This window comes from Chroicocephalus ridibundus, chromosome 2 (genome assembly GCF_963924245.1).
Source record: "Chroicocephalus ridibundus chromosome 2, bChrRid1.1, whole genome shotgun sequence".
Taxonomy (NCBI): domain Eukaryota; kingdom Metazoa; phylum Chordata; class Aves; order Charadriiformes; family Laridae; genus Chroicocephalus; species Chroicocephalus ridibundus.
This window is the reverse complement of record NC_086285.1, coordinates 11,823,861-11,836,698: the sequence shown is the minus strand read 5'-3', so window position 1 is coordinate 11,836,698 and position 12,838 is coordinate 11,823,861. Positions and strand designations below refer to the sequence as shown.

At 38.3% G+C, this 12,838-nt stretch overlaps 1 protein-coding gene across 3 annotated transcripts in view; it reads right to left on the bottom strand.

The window, feature by feature from the left end:
* ZMYND11 (zinc finger MYND-type containing 11) overlaps positions 1–12,838 on the bottom strand; it is a 107,257-nt gene that overhangs the window by 14,816 nt on the left and 79,603 nt on the right. For all 3 annotated transcript variants that reach the window (XM_063324432.1, XM_063324433.1, XM_063324434.1), the window contains 5 exons: positions 4,400–4,477; positions 3,916–4,008; positions 2,344–2,431; positions 1,067–1,122; positions 273–350 (listed from right to left, as the gene is read on the bottom strand). In XM_063324432.1, the coding sequence (XP_063180502.1) occupies positions 273–350; positions 1,067–1,122; positions 2,344–2,431; positions 3,916–4,008; positions 4,400–4,477 (393 nt within the window). The remainder of the gene's footprint in view (positions 1–272; positions 351–1,066; positions 1,123–2,343; positions 2,432–3,915; positions 4,009–4,399; positions 4,478–12,838) is intronic.

The window sequence follows — 12,838 nt, the reverse complement described above, 5'->3', positions numbered from 1 at the left end:
CTTCATCCAGGAGCACAGTTTTATTTCTGTAAGCTCCTTATTTGCTTGTGAGACTGTTGTAACTGGTTGATAACCAAGTTTTATAACCTATATTGTTAGAGCTTTGAACTTCAATTAACATTTGACTTGTGTAGAATATCTAGGCTTACAGAGTCTTTACCGTGCTTTTGAAACAAACCTACTGAAATGGAATATTCAAGGCATTAATAACACCAAAACTGCAGGCTTTTATACAGAAAAGCAAACAAATAAAATCTGTGTGAGCAACATACGCAAGGATAGCAGAACCAATTGTCAGGTCGCGCGTTTGACAAATAGAAACAGTTCTTGCAAAGCTGTAGTTCATCCAGCTGAAAAAAAAAAAGGTAAATAAGCACAAAAAATCCTATTTATGTGACTGCAATAGTAACTCTCTCTCTTAGAGCAGTAAAATTTTTCAGCCTTGCTTGCTAATTTGGTGGAGTTACTTCTGTCTGTGCAAACTAAAGGTGTGAAACTGAGGTGAGCTGAGAGCGGATGAAAGACAAGCTGCAGAAATGTTATTCATGTTTTAGAAAAACAAGGCAGAGGGAGGAGACTAATTCAACTCTCAGTGATTTATTATAGCTAAAATGCAAAGAATAGTTCTTTAAATTCATCAAATATTTAAAGTACGTTCTGAAAGAAGTAATTCAACTGTACAAATGGAGAAAGTGTGACAGCTCCCCTAGCTTTATTTTTTGGTCTCCTCTGAATGTTGAGGAATGTTTCAATGCCAGTTACAGAATTTGGTAAGAATCTCACCTCAGGTTCAATTATATAAACAAGTACAATAATTTCTAGTCCAACTATGCATTCCTAGATTGTTTTCAAAACTAAAATTTGAATATTTCCAAATGATAGCGTAGTCGCAAAAAAAAAAAAAAAGTAGTAAAAGGAATTCTGAATCAGCTGTTAGAAAGTTAGGGGAAAATTTATAACAAACTTCACACCCTTTTAATTTTTGTAATATGAAGAACAATTTTCTTAGATTCTGAAATGAAAATCAAGTATCTTGTCTACATCTTGGTTATTTGGTACTACTTACTTCATGACATGTGTCTTTGTAAAGCATCCTTGCTATATCAGCTTGTTCACTGTCCGCTATAAAATAAAAATAAATGGTATGAACAAACATAGTATGATCACAGTGCTCACAAAGCTTTGCAGCTGTCATCGCTATGACTTGCATGATATAATTGTCTTGCTTGAGAATACAAAACATAATTTAGTTACTTGGATAACCCTTCCATTTAAAATTTTCTAACAATCAGTCCTCTATTTGTTTTTCCTTTCATATTTAAATGCAAAAATTCTGTTGGGAGCTTTTAAACTGAACGATACAAGTACACATCTGAGGAGCAGCAGCAGGGAGACAGGGTTCCTCCTAATATGGATCCAGTTTCTTTCTCTGCTACTGTCTTAATGACACGCTGCAATTGTCCTAAAACACGGTGCTCTGCTACCACCACTTGACAGGAACACAGGTACAATCATGTAAGTATTTCTGCTCAGAGTAATGCTTCACAGACTATTTATGACTATGTATTTCCCTTTACACCTGTGTATTTCTCTATTAACACACTCACGTCTCTCCCTACCAACAACAGTGTGGATCTTCTGATGCTGCAAATAGACTGGTCCCACCCTCCTCCCAGTGTCCCTGCTGTGGACCAGGTCTGCAGGGGAGAACCACATCCTTCTTGAAATGATGGCTCTGGAGAACCTTGCTACAGGACCTGGCTATAGCTTCTGGACACAGTGGTGGTGTTTTTCTACTTCTAATCAGACTGTCCCACCATATCAAACAGTCACTTATTACCTTCCCAGTGGCTGGCAGCTTCTCTGATGGCTGTACCTCCACACACTGCACCAGCAGGACACTTCTAATGTGGATGTAGCTATATTTGCTGTCACAATATGGCAGATATTGCCCCCGAGTGAAAAATACGTGTCTACAGTACATGTTTCTGCTGACATAGCACATCAGAGATCAGACCTCTTTTCACCCTAGAAAAACGTACGTATACTGGCAGAAAACTGCAGTATAGGCTGACTTATGACTTAGGCTGCAGAAGAAACAGGATGGCAAAGGTGCAAATTCCCACTAACAGGTTTAGCCAAAGAGGATGAAAATAGTTGTGTAGTAGGTGGGCCAGAAAAGACTCTGCAAAGTCCTCTTGTGACTTACTTTGATTTTTAAGGGCTCTCAACTGACCTCATCCATGCTTAAGAATATCTAATACCAAATTCGATCCTGAACTTGTGAGTTTCCTACAGATAAAGATAAATCAAATAAAGCAAACAGTAAACGTAGTACTTTACCTCCATAGAAAATCACTGTATTGTGTAGAAGCAGTTGAGCATCTGCTTTGAACTCCTCATAACTCCTGTACTTTCCTTCATTTACTTTCTACACAAAAGAAAACATACGGCTGTGAAAAAACTCTTAAAGTGCTGTACCTGTTTTATGTTGAGAAGCTTTCACAGAAATCTGCATTGTGCAACACAGATCACATGCTGCCTTTCCTGCATACAGAAGGAATACTTAAAACTCTTGGACGTGGTTTGTTAGTACCTGAACACTGGCTGCATTGGTCCTTTTATGCAATGCCCAGAAGTAAAACAGGTACTCTAATATTTGACTAAGTTTAAAAAAAAATTTCTCTTGGTTATAACAAGGTAAATCTGGAGTAGCTTCATCATAAGGTGTGGCCCAGAACACTTGTTAAAATTAAAATATATTCCCTGAGGTGAAGATTTTGTACCTTAAAATACCAGGTAGTATCAAGTCAATGTTGACTGCCTTTATACTTCTGGGATCTTCCCTTGACAGCCAGTGTACTCTGATGAAGGCTGATTGTCTTAGTCTTCCAAACTCATAACAAATGCCTAGATGGAGCCATGCATTTAATTTGCCTACTATGGTCTTTTGTCTGGTAAGGAATGCAGCATTTTCAGTTGTGCTCTGTCAAGAACACCTATGAGAATTCCAATCATCAAACAAAACATCATCAGTTTCTAGGATGTTATCAAGGTCAAAAGACCTTCTGTGGAAGCAGATGAAGGTGAACCAGTGAGAGGAAGGGCTGACCTATTTTCAGGTCAGCCAGTATTGCCAGTACTTCAAGCTAGCCAGTAGTGCTGGTCTCCAAAACTGCCAGTGAAGCTATTCTTTATCCATGTGTTTCAGTAACAATAACAAAACAAAGGCTTTTCACATCTATGGTTATAAAGGGTAATATATTCTACAGCATTGCATAGTGATCCAGTTGCAGCAATGAATAAAGATGAATATGCTGTTCATTTTGGTCATGTGCAGCTGATTTATATGAGTCATGGTCGGACCTTTGGTTCAGAAAAAAAGGACAACATATTTACTAGTACTTTATTTTTGGAACAATTAATGCAAAACAGATGTTTTAAGTGAGTCGTCTTTTTTTGTGATCAACAAAATGATTGGTTCTTTATGAATCACTTAATGTTTATAAAGTTGCCACCTACACAAGGCCTTAATGAGTAAAACTGGAATATGGTCAAAAACCTTGGGCCAGATATGCAAACGTGGGCACTCAAGTCCATATTCAGTGACTTAGATAAATGGTACTTTCTCTAAAGATTTCAGCTACCTACAGCTCCTAGTAAAACCTTACTACAAAAGGAACTGAGGATATTCTATGTCTGAAAACTAAGCACCACTCAAAAAGGTTTTACTCGGTTAGCTATTTATGAGGAAATGTTTGCAATTTTAAGCTCCCATATCCAATGCTGGACACAATACCGAAATACCGATCATAGGGAGAATTAAACAGGATTAGTGCTTTAGTCCTTAAGGTTTACCTTCAGTGTTAAAAGACACCATAAACAGTGCGAAAGTTAGAAAGCAAGTCACTCTACCTCCTGTATAGTAGGAACATCAACAGCTGAGTGCACCAGCCTTCTATACATTGGGTGTTTGTTGTCCTTCCCTTTCTTGTTTAGATCTATAGCCTGAAAGGATCATGAGACAGTGTAAGTTACTGCATTTAGAATCTGCTTAAAATACACACAAAAAAACCCCAAAATTGCAATAATTTGGAATATTTCAGGTGGGGAATACACAAGGCCAAACTGTAGATCCACAGTCTGACAGATTACATGCCTCAAACCTGAAAAATGTCCATTTCAGAGGACCCACAGACCCATGGCATAAACTACTCCTGCCAGAATGATACTAATCCAAGCAATGGGACATGGTAAGTGTATGTTTAAATACCCACACTGCTTAGGAGAAGGGAAATAAAATGACACCCTCTTATAGCCTTCCTCCCTGCACAGTCACAGATGGCCATCCTCTAGGGGGAATCCAACACTTTAATAAACTTCCCTGTTTCAGACTCACCCGCTCCTTCATACGAGAGACTATGAATCGCAGGTATGTGCTCATCTCTTGTTTACTTGTGTTTTTCTTCTTGATACTCTGTCAAAGAAAAACAGGATCATATTATTATTTTAAACCTGACTTCAAAATTCATCCAATAAAAATTTTCTCTGAATCACAACATTATTTGAAAAGGTAACTTTGAATCACATATCACACATATTTTTAGGGCAAATGTTTTCTGTGAAATTAGTAACACTAACATGTCACAACAACTATATATGTTGCTTTGAATTATGCCTGGGCTGAGGACTGCAGCTACAGAAGAATTACAGGGTTGATTTCCATTGTATCCATAATGCTTTGTCAAAACCTCTCATGTAAAAAAGTCTCTAATTAGAAAAAAGCAACAAAGAAAGGCATTTTACAGAGCAGTTTAAAATTTATTTAATGATCTTTTTATTAGCAAGTCATTAATAATTTCAGTAATATAAGAAATTATTTTTAAAAGAATATCCTGTACTATCTACAAATTATGTGCTTACTAGGCAAAATGACACCGTCTAAGGAGGAAGTCAAATAAACTGTAGCCAGTAAAAACTCGGAGCACTTTTTACTGCTTGAGGAACATAGCAGTCATTGATTTTTGCGGTTCTTTCCTCACAAAATCTAATCCAGATTCTGGAACGCAGACTGCTTCTTTTTAGCATTTCAGGATCCAGAGTTTTTCCTCCTCATCTTAGACTAGTATAAGACTTATCACCACCCTTCAAAGTCAATCCAGGCTAGTGGGAAGCACTGCATACAGAAAACATGCTGCTAAAGAGAAGGTGTCTCTCTGCAAATGCCTAGCATGCTCTTACAAACGAGCCTTTCCAATTCCAGGACACAGCAGCTGTGCACAGATTGCACAGCCTTACAACAGCTGGCTGAAAAGTGCTATCTTCTCCTTGCTCCTGCCTACAGTTGTTCTCCAAAACAAAAGCGCAGTGAAACAACAGCACGGGTTTCGGGTTTATTATCCTGAAGTGATTTCTAACTGCTCACATCTCTTGCAAAATGGTTTACTCCTCCTCACCACACTTCCAAATGCACTGAGTGCCAAGCTGAGCTCTCCCCTTCTCGTGCCTCACATCACCATCTGTATGCAAACCGTGTGGACCAAACTGGCTCAGTTACACCTGTATCCTCAAATTTTGGTGGTCTTTAGCAAGATCCACATAACTGTGCAGATGACTGTTGCTTAGCAAACACAAGAAAAAACACAATCCATGTCAAAATAGGTAGCTAAAATAGTTATGAAGCTTGTGAATTATTAATCACTAGAAGCGTGCTATTTTTTACTGAATTACTTATATATGACTCTGAACATATAGAGGGAGCAGACACATTGAGTACAGAGCAACGACTTTTATATATTTACTTGGCAAGAGTAAAAATTACACATTACTGCAAAACAAAAAAAGATAGGATTTGATTGTGTCTCCTCTGCTTATATTCCTCCTGCCAGACACTGAAGAACACAGGCTGGCCCTTGTGCTACAGCAAGTGTGCAACCTGTACAGCTCAGGATTGTACTTACTGCCTCCTTCTTAAATCAAAATTGTACACATCACTACCAATGAAGCTGTTTATTTGATTGCTAAACAGTATGCAAAGAATCATTACAAATTGTGCTGAAATATCAGTTCAGTCATGAACCTATATAGATACTACAGTATGCGTAAACACAGCTTTTTCCTGACATGACACTATCGCCATTGGGTAAAATTCACTACTGTGGAAAGGGCCAGCACCAGCTCTTTCTAACGTCTACAGTGCATTTAAGCATAATTTTCATAATATTAATGGTTCCCTGACCTTCCTTCCAAACTCTGGAACGAGACAGAATTTTACCCTGTGCTGTATGTCTGAATCACCTTCTGTATTTTCATGTTATACTTTCTCTGCCATGAGAACATGCATTCTGCTGGAATTCAAGTCACCTATTCGGTTTTGCATAAATCAACATTGCTACTGCAAATGCAAACCCAAATGTGCATTAGATTATATGCATTATGAAACACTACTGTCATTTTGTCATTTTAAGCACTGGAGTGCCGTATGCTTGCTAATGACACAGCATTTTAAAAGACTGAAAATTATTAGGACACAATAAAATTCACTTGCACTGACTAGTCCTTCTACACCTCTTTTTCTGACATGGTTCTGAATTTATCATCCTTTGAAAGTATTTCAGAATTCATGCGAACCATTTTTCATGCCCTGCTGGGCAAGACAGTTTGTAAGAGACTGTGTTAAGATAGATGGTTTACAGTCTTATTCTTCAGATCATAAGAAAAGACAGATACCTGGCTTTGTATCATCATTGATGTCAGCAACTAATATTATCTTAAGCATCAATGAAAATGATAGAATTAACTTGCCAACTCAGGCAAACTTGAATTTCTCCACTTTTCCTTCAATTCCCTATATTGATTTATTTTAAGAAAAATTTGATCTCCGGGCTCCTCTACTAAATGTTGAAAGGTAATGAATTTAGGGAATCGGAACCTATAAGCCAGCAAAATGTCCTTATGGCAAGGTTGCTCACCCTTTCTAGAAAACAATTTCTAATCCAACCACTTCATTCACTTTTCAACAAAGCTTAGCCCTTTAGGAGGTATCACTCACACATTCTTTCGAATCTATAATGGAAAATGTGTAATTTTTAAATAAAAAACCCCTACTTTGTATTTTGAAGACTTGTAGTGTTCTCAGAGAAGTCAATCTAGAGCCACTCAAAGCAAGAAAATAGATAATACTAGATGGGGGATAAGATTTGCATAAAATCTATTTATATTGCTCTGACACAAGAAAATGTACTCACTTTCAGGTCCCTTTATAGCCAGAGTGATATAGAAGCAAGTACAAATTAAAATTAGCTCTTTTATTTTCTACTTTTGGGAAATGAAAACAATGATGATGACTTACGGCAAGATCCACTGCGTATCTTTTCCTACAGTCTGATCTACTAAGATATGCTACTGCAAACCTCATTTCTTAAACAAGTTTCTTTCAAGGACACTGCGAAGATGCAATCCAGCCCCAAAAGATTATCAGGATCTTTATACCTGTGGATATCCTATATGTAGGATATATTATCTTAATATAGGATTGTACTAGGTCTGGCTGGGATGGAGTTAATTTTCTTCATAGCAGCTCACATGGTGTTATGGTTTAGATTTGTGACCAAAACTGTGTTTATAAAACACGGATGTTTTAGCCCTTGTTGAACAGTGTTTGCACAGTGTCAAGGCCTTCACTGTCTCCCACTCTGGCCCCACAGTGAATACACTGGGGGGTACGCAAGAGGTTGGGAGGAGACAAAACCAGGCAGATGACTTGAACTAACCAGAGATATTCCATGCCATACAACATCATGCTCAGCAATAGAAAGGGAGAGGAGGGGCTTTAAGGGAGTTAGCTGTTTATTGCTTGGGAACTGGCTGGGCATCAGTCTACCCATGGAGGGTGGTGAGTGATTGCCTTTGCGTTACTTGTTTTATTTTGTTTTCTTTCTCTCTTACTCCATTTCTGCACTTATTTAATAATTTTTATCTTGACCCAAAAGTTTTGTTTTCACTTGTCCTTTTCTCTTCCTCTGTCCCACTGTGAGTTGGGGAGAAGTGAGCAAGTGGCTGTGTGGTGCTGAGCTGCCAACCAGAGTTAACCCACGACAAGGACGACTCCTAAATCACAACAACTTTTAGAGAAATCTGCAACCCTTCTGCTTTGAATCACGATAAACTGAAAGGCTTGGTCAGGCATGCTTGTCTACATAGGGGATGCAGGAGTGAAGTAATAACCTTCATAATAGCAATCCTCATGTAGAAGATTAATGAGATCTGGTAGGTGGAAGGCCAAGGCTGCAACCTAACTCTTTCCTTGTGGGTGCAGGACACAGCTTATATATGCCTTACTCTCTATGGCACATCTATTTCTTAGACGCTGGTACCTGAAGGTTGGATTTACATTGCCTTTTGTATTCAGTATTCCAGATTAATAATACTGCTTAGCTGCTAAAGTGGTTAGCAATATATTGCACTGTGCAGTTTGTGTTATTTAGCAATTCTGACATGATTATACTGGAGGAATTCACTACAAAACTTTACGAAGCACAAAAGGTTAGCAGCAGCGAGGGGTACTGCTGAGAAACACTCCATCCTGCAGTAGCACCATTTATGATGGAAATGACTATGGTTTGCACCCTGAGTTAGCATGAAGCCCTCAACTCCCAGGGTGACAATGGTCACTATGCTGCAGTTGCTGCAATATTTCAATTGAAGAGAAAAAAACAGGGAAACTCTAAGAAATGCAATGTGTTAGTGCCAGCATTCTGTCTAGCTATAATAATTTAAATCACATTTTCTCCATGTAAAGAGGTTTCTCTGTAATATTCCATTAACAAATATTTTTTCCCTTCCTCCCTCAACTGGCATGTGCATACACACATCAAAGAGCTTCATTTCAGTTCAGTGACGGATTAGGTGAAGGCTGCTCAATGACAGATACATGTTTCTAAGGCACCAGTTCCATTTTGAGAAACAATTCAGGTTTCCAGTGGTATATCTGCAGAGGGGAACTATGTGCATGAGTCTAACATACATTCGCCACTGCTGCTTAGAAATTCTTTGTTTTACCCACTGGCCCTTGAATTTTTTTAGGGCTTAAATTTCCAGAGGAATTTGGTGCTACATATGGAAACCTTTACTACTCTGCTGCCCTCTCAAACTCCCAACCCTCAGGTCCTTAGGTTTCCTGTACCATTAAGAAAGGTATGCAGGCACATGGGGTGGGTCTCAGAGCAACCAGTGTGCCGTATGCCCTAAGCAGCATACAGAAAAGCATCTGCATGAGCAGAATGTGGCATAAGACCTGCCTCTTTGAAGACCATATACAGTTAAACTAGACTTGGGTGTAGCATTGGGTGCTTTTGGAAACGTTACAGCTGAATCCACAAATTGGTTGGTACTTGTACGGTGCATTGAGCACCTTCTGAGTATGAAGCATCATATGAATTAAAATATGCTTTTACATGCACAGAGAAGGCAGTAGGAGGTACTAAGTGGAGGTTTCCCAGTTTTCTCACTGCTGTGGACAAATTCCTTTATACTTTATTAAATATGCCTTTTGCAGTGCCCAGTTCTGCTGACTCCCTGATTTACTGAAGTGTGCATGTGGCTGCAAGGTGAATGGGAGGGACCTGCCAAGCACTAACGCCTCCCCAGGTGTGGGCTCTGCGCACTGAACCACACGGTTCAGTTGCTAATATGGGTCCTATACTAGGACTTCCCTTCACCCACCAATCCTTGGTTATTATTTGTGTGATTATTCCAAATTATGTTTATAGAATATGTTTCATCATACAGTTACCTAACAAACTCCTACCGTAACACCCCATAAAGTAAGTCAATAGAGCCATATTTTTTCTTCCTTCCTTCCTCGTATTTTACATCAACCATCTTGACTGACAGCTAGTACCTAAAACCCTCTGATCTAAGTACTTGAGCTTCTTCACTTAAGTAACCTTCATCTTTCTGTGCTTCTAACTTTCTACTGTTTGTCATTCTCACTTGCCAAATTATGTCTAACGTTGATTGTGAACTGCATGATGGTGTATTTTTATGTACTCTATGAAATGCTTAGTACAGTACCAGAATTCAGAAATAGCTTATTTATGGAATACTTATCAGCACAGCATTTAATATCTTAAGCTCTACAGTTTACTTTACTCTCATATATATATAAAACCCAGAAATATTGAAATACCCACTATGATAGATAAATTGGTTATAATTCCTTGTAGAGCACACGCATGGAAGATCAATCTCTGTTCAGATGATTGCAAAAAATTTAGTAGTCAAGTTAAGCCATATGAATAATTCTTTCTTTTTGTTTCACAAATCAAAATCTATTCCTCTTGGACAAACTATTATGTCACCATGCATAATTTTGGCTTTCTATAAAATTACTTTAAAATTTGATTTTTTTAAAAAAGGAATAACCATGGTTTCCCAAACACGTGATCAACATTCTCCTACTCAGATTTTTGCACATATCTATTTACCTGCCAAAAAAACCCTCATATTTTTCAGTACTTTCTGTAGTCTTTAGGTGCTAAACAGCTGGAGAAAATTAATTTCTCTTTTTATCTAACCAAAGAGCAGCAAAATTGTACAAGTCTCCTGCAACCTTCAAGAGTTCGAGTTGACTAACCCTGTCTTGAATGGACCATTCCAGTAGTGAGGAATGTAACTTCTAAGTTCATTCGATATTGAGCCTTTCTCTTGTGACCTGTCTACCAGGAATTTTGCTGATAATACCAATTTATTTCACTTAAGAGAGTGGTTACTCAGCAGTCAGGGAAATTTTTCAATCACTGCAATGTGGTTTGAATTGAACTTTGTTTGACTCTTGACTCCTGCTGAGAATTATGTAGGGTACAAAATATTCAGATCGGTATTGTCAAGTTTAAAAAAAAGCCAGGAACTGGACATTCTTGTTTATGGATGCAGTGCAGAAAAACCACCAGTAGGGAAAGAGAGTTCAGAGCAAGGTTTGCAAGGGGCTGCCATAAACGTTATGGGAGGGAAAATATTTTAAATTTATGAACAAATCCTTGTCAATGTCCTTTATAAAATGTTTCTGAGTAGCCAAGTGTGCAAGATAAAGCTGCATAGGTTGATTGAACTAGTACAACCAGCAATTGTGAAATGAATAATCCAAAGGCTTGCTGACCTTGGCAGCAATACAGAAGCAATCTTTACATAAGAATGAAGTGTTCTTAGATTATTTCTCCCAATATATTAGGTTTCAAACATACTTCTACTTCACCTTTGTAAGAAGCTTTGAAATCCCCAGGTGAAAAGTGCTATGTCCAGTTACAAGAATAAAGTATGAAAATATATGCATCTCTTTGTCCTGGCTATTACTTTTCTTGAACATGTATATTTACTGCTGATAATGCAAAATAAATCCCATTGCCCTTATGCAAGATAGTTAAGCTCTGTTACGTCCTCTGGACATCAGCCAGAGCTCTCCAAATTACCATAGTTTTTTGAATATAGGCCTCTCTCTTGCTTTTAAAACAAAATTAGAGCAGTCATTTCCTAGGAAGGTGGGGAGAAAGGAGCAGAAGAATACTGAAGCCTGACACAAGGATGCTAACTCCCATGCCAAACTAGACCTCCTTTGCTTACAGGGACTGTGCAAGCCCCCTTAGTCCAAGTTTGCAGAATTAGGCCTTGAAGTGATTTGGATTAATTATAAGGAAAATAGGAGCTGCCAGCACAGGTGGAAAAAAGGATGCCAGGGCATTAAAAATGGCAATATTCACAAAAATAGGGTGATTATCATCTGAGGCACTGAGCAAGCCAAAGATCTCTGGGGCAGGAAGTACTTAAGAGCCCCCAAAATCTCTCCTTAGTCATTGTATAACAAAAGGGAACCAATATGCAGAAAGACAGGCACAGTGCACACGGTCTGAGTTTCACAGGATTTTTTTCAAGGTAAACATTTGTTTAATATCATTGCCATAAAGGATTTAAAGGCTTCAGGGTGAAAGTCAAACTGTTCTCAAAGCTGACTACCCTACGTATCTGTGCATATTTCATGCAATGATTCAGCATTTCCACTCTGACGACATCCAAGATAGATGTCACAAGCCATCTCATATACAAGATGGCTTATTTACATTCCCTACTCTCACCAAGCATCATCTAAAATTATTAGCAAACTAGAGTGGAGACTGGATCCAGTTTACCTAATTTTAACAATTTTAAGAACTATCAATACTTATTACGAGAACCAACAATTATTAAAGAGATATTTATTTAAAAATCTGAAAGCAAATCATCTATATATGGTCATTCTTGTTTTTAATAGAGATAATATTGAGTAGCTAAATTAAATGCTAGTAATTCAATATGGAGAGATACAGTCCTTATTCTTAACTGTTTTTTCCCTGCCACTCCTTCTTTTTCATTCCTTTCCACTTCTTTGAGGCAGGCTCAATTTTCTTGCTATTTCCCTAAACTCTGAGAGCTCCTGCTCTGAGGTAACAGGCAGCATTTTTTTTACAACTGGTTCTAAGGTAACAGCAGTCAGAAAGTGCTGTTTTGAAACAAAACAATCCACGTGTTTTCCAAAACTGCTTCTCCGTGCTAGGAAGCGCCTGAACCCTTACATTCCTTGCAGCACAGATCATCTGAAGGTCAGTCTGCTGCTCCACAGCTAGATCTAAGCTTTTAACAAGGGAATTTTCTCTCCCTCCAGCAATCCAAGGTAGAGTGCAACAAGCAGTTTTATGCCTTTCTATAGCAACGATTTTATATTATCTTAAACATTCATATGCATTATTCCCTCCATTTAAGGAAGCCTAGGAATGTGCTCCACTGGGGGAGGTGACATGGAGATGAC